The sequence below is a fragment of the Physeter macrocephalus genome, chromosome 18 (assembly GCF_002837175.3).
Source record: "Physeter macrocephalus isolate SW-GA chromosome 18, ASM283717v5, whole genome shotgun sequence".
NCBI classification, from domain to species: domain Eukaryota; kingdom Metazoa; phylum Chordata; class Mammalia; order Artiodactyla; family Physeteridae; genus Physeter; species Physeter macrocephalus.
This window is the reverse complement of record NC_041231.1, coordinates 88805930-88825467: the sequence shown is the minus strand read 5'-3', so window position 1 is coordinate 88825467 and position 19538 is coordinate 88805930. Positions and strand designations below refer to the sequence as shown.

The following is a 19538-nucleotide window of genomic DNA, read 5'->3' as shown; positions in this document are numbered from 1 at the left end:
CGGCATGTGGGACCTTCCCGGGCCGGGGCACGAACCCGTGTCCCCTGCATCGGCAGGCGGGCTCTCAACCACTGCGCCACCAGGGAAGCCCTGAATTCTCATTTTATGAACTTAATTTTTATGAGGTTACTTTAAACAGTGGCGCTTTTCATAAGTTTGGTTATTGCAGTAACTATGAAAATGTATATAGAAATTTTCAACTATCTAAAAGAAAACGCTGAGGAATAATGTGATTGGATATTGTTATTTATTTCAGTTTTCCAGGGTGATACAATGGTGTAGACAGCTGCATCAGGTAACTGGATTTAGAGAAATTAATTCCTGTGAAAACCAATGAGGAAATACAGCACCTCTGCAAAATTCTCGGGCCATCCAGACCAATTCTCACTGGCCAACATTTGCAAGTGATATTTTAGAGAACTGTAGTCTCTAAGCTCCTGCATACAAGACAGGTTATTGCATGTCATGATAGAGAGAACATAGCAACTCCAAAATTTAACCAGGATGTTGCTGTTTATGTCACTTTTCACGGTAGGCTCAAGTCTGTTATCAAAAAGATCAACGAGAATAGGAATAAACTGCAAATGTTTGGCTCTTCTCTGGTTGACAGGGTTTAAGTAACACCAAGATGCAACACTCTGGAGCAGCTGGATCTTTATTTTTGGTTCCATCTCGTAATTTTGCAACAAGTGAGCTACTTCTTTCATGTACTCAGCTGCAAAATTCCCAGCAGTTGGTCCTCCTGTAAAACAAGCATTTGCATTTCCAGAAGTATTTGGTGTATCTAGTAGCTAGTGACATTTGAGTGCTCCTGTGTTCATATTCTCGTCGCTATGGATGTGATACTTTGGATATTTTGAGTTTTCCTCTTTCTCCCCCACCCCGTGTGCTGCTGTGAAGATGAGAAAGTGTGTGTTGATCAGCGTGGAGTTATATGATAGAGCACTGGGAGGTCCCTGCCTGCCCAAAGCTCCTCCCTGTTTCCTTCAATCAGGCGCCTGTGAGTCAGTATTGCAAGATGAATAAAGCCCGGCTGTGTTCACCTAGCAAATCTCCCTCATGGTCTCATTCCTGAGTCTCTGTCTTCAGTACTTGAAAAAGTACCAGAGCGTTAGAGCAAACAAAGGAAAAACCAAAAGGCCGAGCTGCAAAGCCAGGGTCAAAATGGTAAGAGAGAGGTTTTTCATGAGTTGTCCATCACTGTCCTGTTCTCCTTACACATTTCTCAGCCCAAATCTTTTGCAGATCTGGGACCAACGTGGTGCTTGACTCTACTTCCATCATATACCTGAACCCCAGATCATCCTAGTTCAAATCTCAAACTCCGAGCAGGTCCTAGATAAGAAGGCACTGATGAAGACGATTTAGATGGTGAGGAGAAGCTGGCACAGTTGGCTAGATTCTAGCCACTGAAATTTTGACCTGGTTTGGATTCCTCTTATTTGCACTACCACAGTCCCATGGTCCCAAGGATATTCTATGCAGTGTAAAGCTTTAGCCAAAGCCTGGGCATAAGCCCTTTCCATTGTTTCCCACCAGTACAACCAAGGCTAAGTAACATCAAGTTAAAGGATTCTGATCCCTTTATAATTAGCTAACTCTTACCCCAAATGGTGACCACAGCTCTACAGGGAACTGAGCCTGCCTCAAGTGGTGGGTGCCATTTACACCCCCTCACCTGGGTGTTCTCCTGAGTTTCTGTCTTCTCTCTGGTCCTATGCTAGTGGTTCTCAATCATTCTGGTACCTAGGACCCCTTGGTCCTTGAAAACAGTAAACGTTTTCTCTCATGGACACCATTCTGTGAAAGTAGTCTATTAAACTGCATTGAAGTAATTCATTTTCCCATTTAAAAAATAATCGATCTACCAAGGACACTAACAGCTACCAACAAGAGCTTCTAGTAAGGCGATGTGTCGTTGAGGATTGTCTATAAAATTTTTTTACATGAAATTTATTAGAAAAAAAAGTGAAGCAAGTTTGGACTTGACAATCAGAGCAGTGTGTCTTTAAATGGTTTACCACTTAATTCTCTAGCCAAGTATACATTAATAGTCGCTTTTCACTAATGCACCTATTGGCTTTCCTAGTAGGTATTTTAAAAGCCTTAAGTTCTTCATGATTTTTCTGAACTGTTGTCTGTGTAATGCATTTTTACAAGATAAAAAATAAAATACCGAGTAGTTTTATCCTGTAAAAGGGTTGAAATTATATCAATTCAGTATAGATTCAATTTTTTCATGATACTGAAAAGTTTGATAGGCAATTTCAGTGTGTATATATATATATATATAATATATATATATACTTTTAAAATTAAAAACAGGAAAGTACCTAATTAGTAATTTATTTGATGGACACATTCTTTTGAAAACATGAGATCCTTGAGGAGAAAGTAATTAGTAATATCTTTGGCAGTGCAAAGACAAAAAACTAATAATTTAGGCAAAGGAAATGTTATTGGAATGTTAAGACGAGTGCTATGAGAATCACTCACTGACAGTGTTAGAACAGGCAAAAAGACTGTGGAACACTTCTGTCAGCACAACTGGTTAAATCAGTACCTGTAAAGGCCAACAGTCCAATTCTATAGGCAGCTTGAGCTCTCTGTTCAAGGGCTAGAGATTTATCCTTCAACATATGGCCAAGCACCGCAATTTTTTCTTTGTGAAAAATACTCTCAGCTGGAGGGGTGTGTTCTTCCTCCTTTTTAGTGAAAAAGCCCTTAACGGCACTCCAGCATTTCTTGAGGCGGTGATACAGCCCCACAAAATATCGATAAACCTGAATCCAAAATTGCGCAGAGTAAGCCTGGGTCTTTGCCATCGTGTAAAAAGGCCAAGGGTGCTTAAGTCACACCACTGGCAGTAACAGAAGTGAACAGTCAAGAACTCTGGAATGCATTGCTTAGCAACGCCACAGAATGGAATACACAAATCCGGGGGAAGCCATGTATGCCTAGATTCTTTCTTCAGCCTAGCAATGAAGGCCTTCTACAGTTTGAGCTAAACCAAGCTTACTTTCACTTCTCTGGTGCACAGAATCTCAGCTTAAACTAAACTGGCTTCCCCTAACACACACTCAGCTCGTTCCTGTCTTTGCGCCTTTGCTTAGGTGACGCCTACTGGGAACTTGCCCATTCGGCTTTGACTGTTCCAACCCGTACTGAACTTTCCACTGATCTTTCATAGTATTATGCCTATTTTCCTTATTTGTTACATAGAGTTTTTCTCTACATCATAGATTTCCTATATTGATCTTATTTTGCTGAGAAAATAGAAGCAATCAAAAAAGAACTTCCGGGCTTCCCTGGTGGCGCAGTGGTTGGGAGTCCGCCTGCCGATGCAGGGGACGCGGGTTCGTGCCCCGGTCCGGGAGGATCACGCATGCCGCGGAGCGGCTGGGCCCGTGAGCCATGGCCGCTGAGCCTGCGCGTCCGGAGCCTGTGCTCCGCGAGGGGAGAGGCCACAACACTAAGAGGCCCGCATACCACAAAAAAAAAAAAAAAAAAAAAAGAACTTCCACAGCTCTCCCCATCACATCTACCCACCGATCTGCGCCTGTGCCCATATCCTCTGGCTTTCCTCCTGTCGTACGGATGCCCCCTCCATTTATGCAGATTTCAGCCAATCCTTCTCCCTCCATTCAGGGAGACTGCTCACAATTCTTCTCTTGCCTTATTAATTTTTCAATCTCAACTGGGTTCTTTGCATCAACAAACATGCTGTACTTTTTCTCATTAAAAAAATAAAACAACTCTTTTGACTCCATATAGCTCCTCCTCCTGGTTATTGCACATTCACACAATGTGCAATATTCTGCTCCCCTTTATACAAAAACTCTTCAAAGAGTTGCCATACTTGCCGTTTGAAACGTTCTTTTTTAAAAATATTTATTTATTTTTGGCTGCGTTGGGTCTTAGTTGTGGCATGCAGGATCTTTCATTGCTAGTGCGGGCTCTTCGTTGCGACGCGTGGGCTCCTCTCTAGTTGCGGCGTGAGGGCTTTCTAATTGTGGCGTGCAGGCTCCAGAAAGTGCAGGCTCAGTAGCTGCAGCGCACGGGCTTTGTAGCCCCATGGCATGTGGGATCCTAGCTCCCCGACCAGGGATCGAACCCACGTCCCCTGCATTGGAAGGTGGATTCTCAACCACTGGGCCACCAGGGAAGTCCCTGAAATATTCTTTTATCCTCTCCTGGATGTACTCCACATTGGATTTTAACCCCACCGTGACTCTACTGAAATTGCTCGTCAGGGTCACTGATGACCTTCATTCTGCTGAATCCAATTCTCAGTCCTCAGCATTTGTCACTCGCTTCTCCTTGAAACACTTTTTTCACTTGGCTTCTAAGATGTCATAGTCTTTTAATTCCCTGCTGGTCACTCTTCTTTTCCTTTGCTGCTTCCCCCTCTTCTTTATGACCTCTAAATACTGGAGTGCTCCAAGGCTCAGTTCTTGTATCTCTTGTTCTCTATCTATACTTCCCGGAGGAAACAAACCAGTCTCATGGCTTTAAATACCATTCACATGCTGAAGACTCCCAGTTTTATAATTTTAACTGGATTTCTCACCTGAACTCCAAACACAATTACTTTCAATCACCAACTTGGTATGTCCATTTGGATGTCTAAGAGGCTTCCCCAACTTAACATGCCTGAAGCAAAATTCCTGGTCTTCTTTATTATTTTTTAATTTAATTTAATTTTTAAATTTATTTATTTTTGGCTGCGTTGGGTCTTTGTTGCTGTGCGCGGGCTTTCCCTAGTTGCGGCGAGCGGGGGCTACTCTTCAACTGTGGCGCATGGGTTTCTCACTGCGGTGTCTTGTCTTTGTTGCGGAGCCCAGGCTCTAGGCATACGGGCCTCAGCAGCTATGGCATGTAGGCTCAGCAGTTGTGGCCCGTGGGCTCTAAAGCACAGGTTCAGCAGCTGTGGCGCACAGACCCAGCTGCTCCGCGGCATGCAGGATCCCCCTGGACCAGGCCTGAACCCACATCGCCTGCACTGGCAGGCGGATTCCCAACCCCTGCACCACCAGGGAAGCCCCCTGGTCTTCTTTAAATCTCCTGCTTCTCAGTTTCCCTATCTTGGAAGATGTCATTCCTTCCTTCCAGTTGTTTAGATTGAAATTTTTGGATTCATCCTTGGCTTTTGTCTGTTTTACATCTCATTTCCAATTTATCAACAAATCCTTTTGGATCTACTTTCAAAGTAGATATTTGGACACCCTGTCCAAATTTGGGACATTCTACAAAATGTACTTGCTTTGTACACTTCAAATACAGTAAGGTGTGGAAGTTTAAAAAAAAGGGGGGCCCATTACTGTTCTAGAGTAAAAGAACCTGAAGAGGAGAGTTACCATATGACCCAGCAATCCCACTCCTGGGCATATATCTGGAGAAAACTCTAATTTGAAAAGATACATGCACCCCAATATTTATAACAGCACTATTTATAATAGCCAAGACATGAAGGCAACCTAAATGTCCATCTACAGATGAATGGATAAAAAAGATGTGGTACATATATACAATGGAATACTACTCAGCCATAAAAAAGAATGAAATAATGCTATTTGCAGCAACATGGATGGACAAAGAGATTATCATACTAAGTAAAGTAAGCCAGACAGAGGAAGAAAAATATCCTATGATAGCACTTATATGTGGAATCAAAAATATGATACAAATGAACTTATTTACAAAACAGAAGCAGGCTCTCAGACATGGAAAACAAACTTATGGTTATCAAAGGGGAAAGTGGGGGGAGGGATAAATTAGGAGTTTGGGATTAGCAGACAAAAACTATTATAAATCCGATAGATAAACAACAAGGTTCTACTATATAGCACAGGGAACTATACTCAATATCTTGTAATAAACCATAATGGAAAAGAATTTTTAAAAGAATATATATATGTATATATATATGAATCACTTAGCTGTGATTCAGAAACTAACACAACATTGTAAATCAATAAAAAAATTTAATAAAGAAAAGAACCTGAAGAGGCATGACAACTAAATTAGACATGTAACCCATGGCTGGATCCTGTATCTGTGTGTGTGCATGCATGCATGTGAGCGTGTGTATGTGTGTGTATGCTATAAAGGATATTACTGGGACAACTGGGGAAACATAGACCTGCATATCCAATATGGTACCCACCAGCTGCATGCGGCTATGGAGCACCTGAAACGTGACTGGTCTGAATTGAGATGTGCTGTAAGTGTAAAATATATACTGTATTTCAAAGACTTAGTATGAGAAAAAGAATGTAAAATATCTTATTAATAATTTTTATATTATGACAAGTTGAAAGATTTTGGATATCTTAGGTTAAATAAAACATATTATTAGAATTAGCTTTCCCTGTTCTTGTTACTTCTTTTGTAGTGGCTACTAGAAAATCTAAAACACCAAGCATGGTCCCTTTCTAAGGTCTTTGTGGTTATTGTTGCTTCTGCCCGGAATGTTCTTCCCAGGGATAGCCACACATCCACATGACTGACTCAGCCCATCAGTTCCTCAGGCCATCCTCAAATGTGGTTTTCTATTCGGCCTTCCCTGAACACTCTTTGAAACTTGTGATCTTTGCCCTATCACACCTCCCACGCCAACATCGGGCAATTACATTACTTTTCTCCGTCTTTTTTTTTTGGCTGTGCTGCACAGCTTTGTGGGATCTTAGTTCCCAGGCCCCCGGCAGTGGAAGTGCAGACTCCTAACCACTGGACCACCAGGGAATTCCTTCCTTTTCTCTGTCTTATTGTCTCCTCTTTCCAGGATAGGAGCCCCGCAAGGGTAGGGATTTTTATGTCCTCTCATTTTTTTTTTCTTCACTGCTATAGCTCCATTGCCAAGAACAGTCCCTGGCATATGCATACCTCATTTATAGTTAAGTATGCAACAAATACTTGTTGAATAAATGAGAAGTTAGAGAACAAGTTTTTAGCAAACAACTGTTGTTCCCTGCAAAAAGTGTACTTAAAATTTTCTCAAAATCCACCGTATTTGTTTTATAAGAGATAATGTCCCCAGGAAAATTTCAGGGATAAAAATATTTATTTTTCTATTTGACTGATTTGTTTGTCTGATATAGTGAGAAATGCTGGTGTTTTCTGCTGACTTTGGTTTACAATTTTACTTTATAATTTTATAAAGTAAGTAAGGTAATTCAGTTAAGCAGTACAGCAACAAACCATATAGGGGAAATTGTTTTTCCTGCTGACTCAGTAACTAAGCAATCACTGGTATTTAATGAACCACTTGGTAAATACTCTCAGAGCTGAATGTCAGGGGCTTCTCTGTGATGATGCTGGTGGGGGTTTGGGTTGAGAACATATACAAATAAACAAAGACTCATTTAGCCTCAGGGGGCTTACGGTCTCTGCTCATAGATACCACAACTCTGAAATGCAGCTCTGGGGCATGGGGCTTGCACAGCTGCAGTCACGGTGGCATTGCAAGGCATCATCACAAAGTAGAACAAAAAAGCTTAGTTTGGAAACGGCGCAGGCTCTATGTTATGGCCACCTGCAGTAACTTACAGCAAGGAAAGCCACCCGTGATGGAAGCAGTACCTTGGCATTAGCAAGGCGTGCGCAGGTCTATCGAGATTTCTTCAATTAGGTACCTCTCCTAAAGAAACTGTTTATGCAGGCTGGCGTTGGGAAGACAAAGTTAAGACCTCCGGGTGATAAACACATGCACTGAGAGAGGCCAAAACGTGGGAGCTGAAAGAACCTGAGCTCACCTCCTCTCACAACCACACCAAAATCACAACTATCTGCAGAACAACCATCAGTGCAAAAGACGAAAGTACCAGAAAAGATCTACAACTAAAGACCTAAAGGAGGAACCACAACTAAACGGGTAGGAGGGGAGGGCTGTGATATAATCAAATTCCATACCCCCTCGCCCTACAGACGGCTGACCCACAAGCTGGAGAATAAATACATTGTAGAGGTTCTCCCACAGGAGTGAGAGCTTTGAGCCTCATGTCAGGCTCCCCAGCCCGGGGTTCCAGCACTGGGAAGACGAGGCCCCACAGCCAGCGGGGCTTCATTGCAGGAGCCGCACAGGACAGGGGAAATAAGAAACTTCATTCTTTACCGGGGCACGAACCCGTGTCCCCTGAATCGGCAGGCGGATTCTCAACCACTGCGCCACCAGGGAAGCCCAAGAGGCTTCACTCTTAAACGGCGCCCACAAAATCTCATGCGCCCTGGGACCAGGGCAAAAGCAGTTAAATGGTAGGAGCCTGGGCCACACCTACCTGCTGGTCTTGGAGAGTCTCCTGGAGAGGCGGGGTGGGGCAGCTGCAGCTCACCCTGGGGACACAGACGCGGACGGCAGAAAAGTCAGCTGCACGAACACTCCTGGCGGCCGACATCTTGGATCATTAAGACCTGGCGGAGGGGGTGGGGGGAGCGGGGATACAGCCCCGCCCATCAGCAGACAGGCTGCCTGAAGACTAAAGAGCCCACAGCTGCCTCTGGACACACCTCTAGACGCGGCCCTGCCCACCTGAGGGCCAAGACCCAGCTCCACCCACCAGTGGCCGGCCACTGGCCCCTCCCTCCAGGAAGCCTGCATTAAGTCTCCAGAGCAGCTTCCCCCACCAGGGGGCAGACACCAGAAGCGAGGAAACCACCATCCCACAGGCCAGACCCTACCCTGGGACCAGCTGGGCCCTGATCCTGCCCACTAGCAGGCCAACGCAGCCTCCTGGACACCCTGGACCCCACACCCAACTGTATCAGGAACCGCCATCCCCAACTCCCCGACGATCTGAAAGGAGTTCTGGGATCCCTGGGCCCTGCAGCCAGACTCCAGGACCTGGCTCTGCCTGCCAGTAGTCCAGCACTAACCCCAGGATCTGGCTTCACCTGCCAGTGGGTGGGCAACAGCCCCAGACTCTTCGGGACCCTGACTCCACCCACCAGTGAGCCAGCACTGGCTCCAGGGCCCCCAAGGATTCCACCACCAGCTACCTCTTGACCGCGCCCCACTAAACAGCAGCCAGCAGCATCTGTACAAGGCAGGGCCTGGCAACCCACCAGACTAGGGGCCAACCAAGCCTACCAGACGGGCCACATAGCCTGCCACAAAAGAAGGACCCACGCAGCCCTCTTAGGGGGAAGCCCCAGAGCATACAGCTTGGGTGACAAGAGAGGAGGGCGCTGCTAGGACGCATAGGAGCCTCCTACAGAAGGCCACTTCTCTGAGGCCGAGAAACGTAACTAACCTACCACACACATAAAAATACCAATAGCAACTTAGACAAAATGAGGTGGCACAGGAATATGTTCCAGACGAAGGGATATGATGAAATGCAGCTCTTTTTTCTCCAGTTAGCATTACAACAAATCTGAGAAGTAAATATCATCCTCATGTATGGATAAAGGAATTTCAAGATAAGAATAAACTCAAGTTGAGAATGAGGTGTAGTGTGTTGTGTAAATACCAACTCAAGAAGGGCATGTGAAGAAAATACACCAGACTCTGAACATGAGACTAGTAATTCAAAAATAATTTTTATTTTAACTTACATGATTGAAAGAGTGACGAATACAAATGCCACAAAACTAAAAGCACCCCCTTCAACCAAAAATAAAATGCAGAAGTGAATACAAAAGATATGGAAGCACTCATGCAATATTCAAAAAATAAAAAAAAAACCCAAACACCAAAGCAAACAACTCTGTAACATTTGTGATTTGACTTTCTATAAAAAGAATCATTTCAACCATTTAACAGAGACTGTAGACTATACATACTAACTATAGACTGTACAATGTACCTTTAAAATGAAAGATATATGCATATATATAATATTTATAAATTTACAAATATATATATACATTATAACTTCACAGTTGAAAGAACTTATTTGCCAGGAAGCCTGACAAACAATTTTCACTTTAAAATGAAATAAGAGTTATTTTTAAAGGTCTTGCTAAAATGTAAATATTTAAAATGACATCTAAATGATATTTTATATAAGCGCATTCAGAGAACAGTTGATATTCCACAGTTCAAATTACACTCACACATATTATTTTGATATCTTGGCATATCCCACCTTGTATACTCTTAAGAAGAAGAAAAGTTATTTAATAAGAGCTACTGAATGGACTTGTACTTTATTTAAAGTACTTGCTATCCTGATATGGAAGCAATATGGGAGATGTTGGTTTAACTATTTGGCCAAAGGATCCTATCCAGTGATGAATGATTTCTCTGGGGGCAGTAACCATCATTCAGGGCATTCTTCTTCCTAACCTTATGGTAATTTATATAGAAGAAAAGACCACTGTTAATGACCCTCTGCTTCCACCACATTAGGATTCCTCCAACTTCTATGTTCTTCTACTTCAAGGAGCATCATAACTTTCTGAATTAATCACAGCTGTCTGAAAACTTCTGGGTTTGATTTGTCTTAGCAGCAAAATACCTCTATTGTAAAAGTATCATTATAAAATGGCTCTTGTTTAAAAAAAAAGCTTAAGTTTTGAGTATCTTTTTTAAAATGAGCATGGGTATAATCTTAATAAGGTAGTTTTTAGTGATCTACCCATCTTTTTTTACCATAATGGAAACATGCCTTTGGAATTTTCACGATAGACAAAAGAAACAAGAGAAATAGTGGAGGCTTGAAAAAATGAAATTAAAAAGAAATAAACTCTTACAATATGTCCTTTTACCAGGTTCTGCAGGCAAACTTTTACTTGAAGAAATCTTTTTTTTTTGCTTTGCACTTAAGGTAAAATTAGGTAGCTAAGGGGGCCACTCAACCCTGAGAACACAACAGAGGAAAAACTGCAAGGCATATGATATTTATCAAAGTATCATGTGACTATTTCAAGCTTATAGAAGAACTTCCAAAAATGTATAAAGACGGCTGTTTTAAAATCCCATACATACTAGATAAGACAGACTCTTTTACTAAGTATTGTCAGACACAATCAACCATGTAATCTACTGAAATATACATAGCCCTATTCTGTTGGCTGAAGGAAAAGCAGATAAGTACTGTGAAAGGGGACTTTGAATTCCTCCCATAACATGTTAAATTTCCAGACAACCTCAACAACTTCGAGCTAAGTCACAGCACCATCTTGATTAACAGGGCCATTTATTAAGACAGCTGTTAGGCAGAGTTAACTTGTAATTAAAAGGCCGTGGCAACTTCACTTGCATGACGACCTCCAACTTTAACACAGTCTCGAGGAAATTTGTCCAACTGTTCATATGCCAGCCGCCCATCTTCTCCTGGATATAGAGCATCAAAAATGAATACCAGTTTGAACTTAACTTTTTTATTCATTCCTCAGAATAATAACTTAATACCAGTTGTTTAGGTAGGGGTCGCTATATTTTGCTAAGGTTGACTTTAGGTGAGGAAAAGTCATCTTTGGCTATTCTTAATTATGTTGTTTTATAGGTAATGTTTAGAACAACCAAGAACGTTTGAGTTAATGCCAGAGACGAAAAGAATGTGAAACACACTAGACGTCCTATGGGCATTTGATGTCAATAACTTCACATAACAGATTTATTCCTGAGAAATTATATGGATTATATTTTAAGTGCATTAGCGATTTCAGTATGGCTAGTGCTTGATTTCAGTGCATTGAACTTTTACATAACTTTCACTTTTATACATTAGATATTGGTACATCCAAATGATCTGTCATAAAGTCAAGTTTAGGCTTTCAAACTTCTGCTAAAAAATTATTCTTTGCCCTGTACACATGTAGTGATGCTGTCTACCAGCCAACAACTAGGCTGGTCCTATCAGTAGTACCAACTTGAACAGCCAACATGTATTTGCAAATTATTTGAATATTTTACTCCATTTTTCCTATTTAAGAAAAAATGATTAGAAAATGGGAAAATGAAGTACAGATAACTAGTGATAAGAAACAGGCTTTCATACATTTAATACAAATGAGACAAAGATGCAAATAATTAATTGTGCTCAATCAGAAGTTCACTGTGAAGAAAAACAGAAGAAAAGATTCCTTGAAATGCTGGAAATATATTGATATTAGTGGGTTTTAGAAAAGGAGTGTAATCATCGATTTTATAATATATTGCCTCTATATATGTATAATTTATTGGATATAAAGGCCTTTCAATAAACCAAAAGTCTGTTTTTGGTTGTTTTTTTTTTCAGTACATTTAACTTTTTCAGTAATACATTAGATACAAAAGTAGAGATTTGCGTGTATTTAAAAGAACTTTGTAGTGAACTCTTCTATAAGCAAAAACCATCAATTTTTAGATTCTTTTGTTGATTGCTTCTGCATGCCTTGACTTTTCTGAGGCAAACGCTATTTTTTCCCTAATTCAATAGTTTCCAACTTTTTCTTACTTTGGAGTAGAACCCTTTATTTGAAACAAAATATTTATGCAAAATCCTGAATATAAAACATTAACAGCAATGCCTTTCTGGCTGACGATAGTGGGAGGAGAGACAGAGGGCCCTTAAATTAAGCACATTTATACCATACTCCCTGCCCGCTCACACCCCCCCGCCCGTGGATGCCTAGGCTAATGAATGCTACTTAAAAACCCAATAATATCAGGCTAGTTCCTAGTTTGCTCACAGGGAGATTCTAATTTAGAGGTCTTCAGGTCTTCCTCCAGTAACCTACAGCATCCAGGTGACCTAGAGGGTCAGGATTCCATTGCAGTGCTTGACTGGGTCTGGGTGTCATGGGTGAGTTATGCAACCCTAGCATGCCTACCGTGCCCCGCTGTAAATTGGGATTAACTGTCCCTCATAGAGTCTCAGGAGAATTAAATGAGCTAATCCATGTAGATCCCTCAAAACAGTGCCTGGCACGTGTTACCCAATATTCTTTACAGTGACACAACCCGGGCCGGGGTTTCAGGGCATCTCACTGTTACTAAGATTCCGTTTTCAGGGGCTTGGATCTGCGCCGGCTCCTCTGCTAGTCCGTTTAACAGCCTTGTGAAGTAGGCAGGGTGTTGGAGGAGAAAGAGCTCGAGCTTTGGGGTGTCAGGCACTGTGGTTCCAAACAAGACGGAGGTCCAGCCGGGACGCACTGGAATGGCCAGAGCCACGGTGAAAACTGCTCTGTCCAATAGAGAGGCCACCAGCCTCAGGTGGCTGTTTACATTTAAATGGTAACTACTCAAAATTAAACTTTAATTCCTCAGTCATAATAGCCATGTTGAACTGCTCAGCTGCCACATGTGAATACTTCCCGCCATCTGGGACAGTGCATATAGAGCAGCCCCATCGTCACAGAGGGATCTACTGGACAGCTCTGGGTTCAAATATTGAAATAATTCCATACTGGTTGGTAAACAGTGGCTGCTCGGAGCCCCTCGAATGCCCTGTGACAACCCTCAGCCCTTTATCATAGAGTATCTTTTACCAATTCCCATCAAAAATACTATTTTCACTACATTAATTCAGTCGTCTGTGTGAGATAAAAATACACCAGTACTTGTGTCTCAGGGTCAAAGGAAATTCATAACATTGAGTTCAGAGGGTCTCAACCTGGGAGGCTTTTAATAAACCCAGTGCCAAGGCCCAGCTCAGACCAACAAGAGCAGAATCGTCGGAAGTGGAGCCCAGGTACAGGTGTATTTTAAAGGTTCCCTGGTGATTCCAATGGGCATCTAGTGTTGAGAATCAGGAACCGGTGGTATGGCGGGCTCTGGGGGCTCTGGGGAGCCACATCTGTAAAGAGTCAAGGTGAAGCAGGTGTGATGACCAACCCTGGAGATACGGCTGTCTGTGCAGCTGAACTGGATCTGGATCACCTACAGGGTTGAGCCTCCTCGGGTTACAGTGGGCAGAGCAGCGTTGCTGGCTATGCCTTCCTGCATGGTTATTTCAGAACACTAAAGGATAAAAGAAGTTCAAACTAATAATACCCTGGGCACATTTTTAGGGAATTAAACAATTTCTATGCCTAAAGCAAGCCGTGAGGAATAACTGTTTTATCTTTTAAACACACATACGTTGGCTAAGATTTCTATGCATTGCATGATATATCAAGAGCAGAACGAAGTCTTATTAAACCCTAAGAAAGAGCACCAGACAACGAGTGTGATTGCCACGGTGACTATAAGTGCCATGAGAGTCTTCCTTACATTCTTAAGCTGCTACTAGAGTCACACCAGGGCAGCGGCTTTTTCCCAACTAGTATTGCTGAGCGGATTATATTCGAGGACTTTGATGAGTATAGTATTTATACTTAGAGTGAAGTGAAGGACAAGGGTTATTTGGATATTCCAGAAAAATATAAACACTTCATTTCTTTTCTATGGTGTCGGGGCTCAGGGGCAATAGGCCCGCAGGGCAATCAGAGGTTAACCTGAGAGTCTGGGGGAGGCTGTGGTACGGGGGTGGGGGGATTGTGGCATCTGGGGAACACATCACAGTCCTCCAGGTAGCGCCAACCCCAACCTGGCAATCCAACCTGGATTCCTGACTCTGACCTCTGCTTGATAGTTTGATTTCTATGTTCTTGATTCCAAATAGTGCCCAGACTATGAAACCAGCTAGAGAGGCTCCAGAGAGCAACCTTCTCCCTCAACATCCAGATAGTTAGAATGAGGAGCTGGGGTGAGATGGAAATTGATCAGTTACACTGTGTGTGTGTGTGTGTGTGTGTGTGTGTGTGTGTGTGTATAAGTGTGAGCCGATAGCCTATAGGGGAAAAATTGCTAAAACAAGGCACATGAAACTTTTCTTTACCATTCCCTTTGAGGGTGTCAGAAATAAACAATCATGTAAAAAAAAAAAACATAACTCACCAAGAGATAAGAGAGTTTCTGAGGCCACATTTCTGATTTCTTCAGTATCAGACTGACACAATGTCACCAGCATTTTAATGCTTTCAGTAGCCTACAAGGAGAAAATAGTTAAAATAGTGTTCAGACATTTATGTGTGGGATTACGTGAGACTTAGCATTTCGTAGCTGGTAGGGACTTTAAAAACCCAGGGCTTCCCAAACCTAGTTGAGTATCAAGATGACTTAGGGAGCTCTTGTAAAAGTACAGATTCCTGGGTGCCACTCCAGACACACTGTATTAGAACTTCCTGGGTTGGAGCCCAGGATTTGTACTTGTGGGAGCTCTGATGATCAGCTATGTTCCTATTTCACAGGGGACTCCAGGCCTAGAGAAGTGAAGTGACCAGCCTGCTTTTCCAGAATAGAATCCAATTCTCTTAGTTCTTTCTACTGTATCTCATTCCCTCCAAAACAGCTCTAATGTAAGAATTCCTAATTTTAGTCTATATACTAAAATAGAGGAGGGGAATAAAGATCAAGGATGGGAATTCTTCTATTTGTTTATTCCACAAGCATTTACTGAGCACTCTGTGAACCAGGCAGTTCACAGGGTCTGGGAGACTCAAGCCAGGAACATGACATGGTCCTGGCCCTCAAGAGTTTACAGTCTGGTGGAAAGACAGACCGTGAAACAAGTAAACTAATTATTATGATGAATGATAGGCTGAGTCAGGGTGGTAGGGCAGAACACGACTGGGAAATGCAGCCTGGTCTGATCAGGGAAGTCTTCCTGGAGGAAGTGATATTTTAGAGGAGTTAGTCAAGTTTGGGCACATGGTAGGGCTGTGTGAGTGTGTGTGTGTGTGTGTGTGTGTGTGTGTGTGTGTGTTTATGTGTAGTGTTTGGGGGTGTGGAGAAGGAAATACATTCTAGGTAAGGGGAATAGCTTTTTACAGGGTCCAAATCGAGGGGAGGCTTATAAGCCACATTAAAGATTTTGGACATCATTCTAAGATCATGGAAAGCCATGTAAGAGTTTTAAGAAGGAGTTGTCTTTTATTCTGAGCTTTCTAACTGCGGTGGAGAGGATGGACTGCAGGGAGGCAGAGAGACGAGTGGGAAGGTAGCCGAATCCAGGTGAATAGAGTGGGGATAAAGAGTGGACAAATTCCGGCTAATAAGGAGATAGGATCTGCAGGATGAGGAGGCTGGTTGGATGTGGAGGATGAGGGGGAGGGCGGGGTCACTGATGGCTCCTAGGTTTCTGGCCTGAGCTACTGCGAGACGGTTGTACAACCCACTAAGATACCAGAGACTAGAGGTGGGGGTGAGATGGGTGGAGTTTGAGGTGACTTCCTAGGGGAGATACCTAAGAGCAAGCTGATCAGAGATGGGAAGGGAAGACCTGGACTGGAAATACGAGGAATTATTAGCATAGAGATGATGATGGAAAACGTAGGAATTGATGTTTCCCCAGGGAGGACTCATAGAGGGAGAAGAGGGCCCAGCAGGTGTCTCTACAAACACCAGTATTGAAGGCAGGTAGACGAAAGAGAGCCTGCTATGAAATAAAACGCTCTTCCTGTCATTTTGAGGAGTCGATATTGGGTAACAAATTACAGTTTTCTTTTATGGAAGAAAGGTACGCTTATGAATGGTAGCTGCATGGGTAGACTATGGTTTATTTTAGCCCAGTAAGACAGATGGGGAACCTAAACTTGGAGGGCCACTGGATTTGAGGACCTTGACCTCTCAAGCTTGTTTTCATTTTGATAATAGGAAAGAATAATGTCAGCTGTCTGTTTGCCATCATTAATTAAAAAAAATTTTTTTTCCCTGACAAGTTAACAACAGTTGATTGGTTGAGTCTGCACTGTTTTTCACATCATGCTACATGGAGCCCCTTTCAGGAGCTGGGGGGCTGCAGATGGTTTAGAAAGAGGTCTTTTAGTCAGCACAAAGGATCCTATCCTCTAGGAGAAAAAGGTAAAGGAGAGGAATTGGTGTTCCCAGACTCTGGATACGCTAGACTTTAAAACTGTAGCTTTTTTTTTTTAAATAGATTTATTTATTTATGGCTGCGTTGGGTCTTTGTTACTGTGCATGGGCTTTCTCTAGTTGCGGCAAGCGGGGGCTACTCTTCATTGAGGTGCGCGGGCTTCTCATTGTGATGGTTTCTCTTGTTGAGGAGCAAAGGCTCGAGGCGCGTGGGCTCAGTAGTTGTGGCACGTGGGCTCAGTAGTTGTGGCACACAGGCTTAGTTGTTCTGCGGCATGTGGGATCCTCCCGGACCAGGGCTCGAACCCGTGTCCCCTGCATTGGCAGGCCGATTCTTAACCACTGGGCCACCAGGGAAGTCCTAAAACTGTAGCTTTTATGGTAAGCTTCACAGCATGTAAATCCACAAAAACTGGTGCAGATCACTTATCCTCATGTCTTAATTTATGTTAACTCTATATCTGAGCTATCATCACCGACCTGTCACTGTATATCAGGAGAGCACCCAAATACACAGCAACCACTGTGGGCTTTTTTTGGCCACCTCAAGGTAATTTTTTGACCAAGTAACAAGGAAGGCAAATTTTCCCAGAGCCTTTTTTCTTCACAGGTCATTAATTTTTCTTTTGAGGTGTTAATCCCTTCCTTCATGTTCTATCAGGCCTGCAGGTCCTTGCACCAACCCAAGAGTTCAGCAAATTTTAAGGTGTGGCCTTTTCATTCTTTTCTCAAGGATGATTAATCTTATATTTTGTGATTAAGGTCGGTCAAACATTAAATCTTGACTACTGAAAGGCAAGCTCTTTAATGTTGGCAATTCTCAGCCCTTTTTTCATTTACACCTCCCTCTGACACAATTAAGATTGATGAGCTGCTTAGTAAAAAAGAGTTCTCCGGGAAGGATTTGGGAGTTTATTGGCACACTGGATTTTAGTACTTCTTTGCCAATTTTATTTGTCCCTGCTATTTTTTTGTACACAAGAAAAACTGATGAAATCAGCACGTCATCTCTTTTTTGGGACGGGAGATACTTTTCTAACAGTCATTCTGAGGCAAACTGATTCCTGTGGGCTATTGAGAAATGGAATTGTTTTCTGAAATGTATTGACTTTAAAAAAACTAAGTTACATTTAGGTACTAAATTTGGGGTTGGCAGATGCAAACTATTACATTGAGAACGGATAAACAACAAGGTCCTACTGTATAGCCCAAGGAACTATATCCAATCTCCTGGGATAAACCATAATGGAAAAGAATTTGGTGTGTGTGTGTGTGTTACGCGGGCCTCTCACTGTTGTGGCCTCTCCCGTTGCGGAGCACAGGCTCCGGACGCACAGGCTCCGCGGACATGGCTCACGGGCCCAGCCGCTCCGCGGCATGTAGGGCTCTTCCCAGACCGGGGTACGAACCCGTGTCCCCTGCATCGGCAGGCGGATTCTCAACCACTGCGCCACCAGGGAAGCCCGAAAAGAATATTTTAAAAAGAATGTATATGTGTATAAAACTGAGTCACTTTGCTGTACAGCAGAGATTGACACAACATTGTAAATCAACTCTACTTCAGTTAAAGAAAAAGACAAAAAGGACTCCGGAACTAATATACAGTGTAAAGGAGAGGAGAAATGCTGCTAAAGCAGGTACTTCCAAATACAGAAAGAAAGCTGTTCTATGCACCTGGCTTAGTCTTAAAGCCAAAGTCAGCTCAAAGGTGACCTGCCAGGGGGCTCTGAGGCTGAGCCTTACCTTCAGGCTTTTCAGGGCCAGGCAAGCTCCCTTCTGGAGCCAGAGGTCAGTCTTTGTTAGGGCTTCACAGTAATAGAGCAGGGCCTGAAAAAGAAGAAAGGACGCTGTGAAGACACTTCGATTTGTTTGTCGTTTTAGATGTATATATCATTTTTACTCCCTGAGATAAGCTACAGATAAAACAAGACATTTTGCACTACCTTCAGAACAACAACAAAAAATCCATTAAAATCCATGTTTATTAAAAGACCTGTCTCTTTACTCAATTCATCATGCCTTCTATTCTATGACTGGAATCACATAATACCTGGCCTCTCGTGTCTTGCTCTTTCAGTGGGGGTGATGGTATTTGGCCCATAGAAGAGAGTTTTGAGCAAATTCTACCAAAAGATCAGAACTTTGTAGGAAAGAACAATATGAAGTTCATGCTCTTGGGCCAAAATGGCATTAGAATGGACTATCTTCCTGTGAGTACATCCCACCACATGCTAGCTTATGTAATGCCTTAGAAAAGTTAAGCAAACTCTTCTCAGAGTTCAACATCGACCTCCCCAAGGACAAGAAGGACCAAGTTTGATTTTCTTGAGCTGATCTGAAGGTTGACATGAATTGATTTTTAGAATGACTGTTCAAGTTGTAAAGGGCTCCCAGAGGACTGAGGCCCTTGCTTGTACTGGGCCCCAATGTGCTTGAATTGCAGATGTTTATTATACCTGGATGACTGTTGAATTAAAGCCGAGAGAGGTAAACTGCCTCTTCCCTAGCATCAGGAGTGATGGCTTTTCAAATTAAAAATATTCTAGCTGTTTGACCCAATAGTTTGATGACTTCACCCCAAACTACTCATAAGAAATGCATGGGGCTTCCCTGGTGGCGCAGTGGTCGCACGTCCGCCTGCCGATGCAGGGGAACCGGGTTCGCACCCCGGTCTGGGAGGATCCCACATGCCGCGGAGCGGCTGGGTCCGTGAGCCATGGCCGCTGAGCCTGCGCGTCCGGAGCCTGTGCTCCGCAAC

At 43.0% G+C, this 19538-nt stretch overlaps 2 protein-coding genes and 1 long non-coding RNA gene across 3 annotated transcripts in view; all 3 read right to left on the bottom strand.

The window, feature by feature from the left end:
* Nucleotides 1–239: 239 nt before the first annotated feature.
* Nucleotides 240–2825, bottom strand: ARMH2 (armadillo like helical domain containing 2). Its single transcript, XM_007116234.3, has 2 exons — nt 2564–2825; nt 240–742 (listed from the first exon to the last, which is right to left on the bottom strand). The coding sequence occupies exons 1-2, from the start codon at nt 2823–2825 to the stop codon at nt 315–317; spliced, it is 690 nt and encodes a 229-aa protein (XP_007116296.1). The 3' UTR covers nt 240–314.
* Nucleotides 2826–9934: 7109 nt separating this feature from the next.
* RIPOR2 (RHO family interacting cell polarization regulator 2) overlaps nt 9935–19538 on the bottom strand; it is a 97709-nt gene continuing 88105 nt past the window's right edge. Inside the window, exon 22 of the mRNA XM_007116231.3 lies at nt 9935–11275. Within this exon, the coding sequence (XP_007116293.1) occupies nt 11175–11275 (101 nt within the window). The 3' untranslated portion in view covers nt 9935–11174. The remainder of the gene's footprint in view (nt 11276–19538) is intronic.
* LOC129391503 (uncharacterized) lies at nt 13605–18591 on the bottom strand. The gene is made up of 3 exons (XR_008615711.1): nt 18524–18591; nt 14804–14894; nt 13605–13721 (listed from the first exon to the last, which is right to left on the bottom strand). It is a non-coding gene; the product is annotated as an uncharacterized lncRNA (long non-coding RNA).

Bases quoted from the DNA above. Each gene is read 5' to 3' on its own strand.
- ARMH2 (XM_007116234.3), bottom strand. From the start codon at position 2,825: ATGGCAAAGACCCAGGCTTACTCTGCGCAATTTTGGATTCAGGTTTAT. The intron at 743-2,563 runs GTACTGATTTAA...CTTGTTTTACAG, and splicing joins TGGACTGTTGGCCTTTACAG to GAGGACCAACTGCTGGGAAT.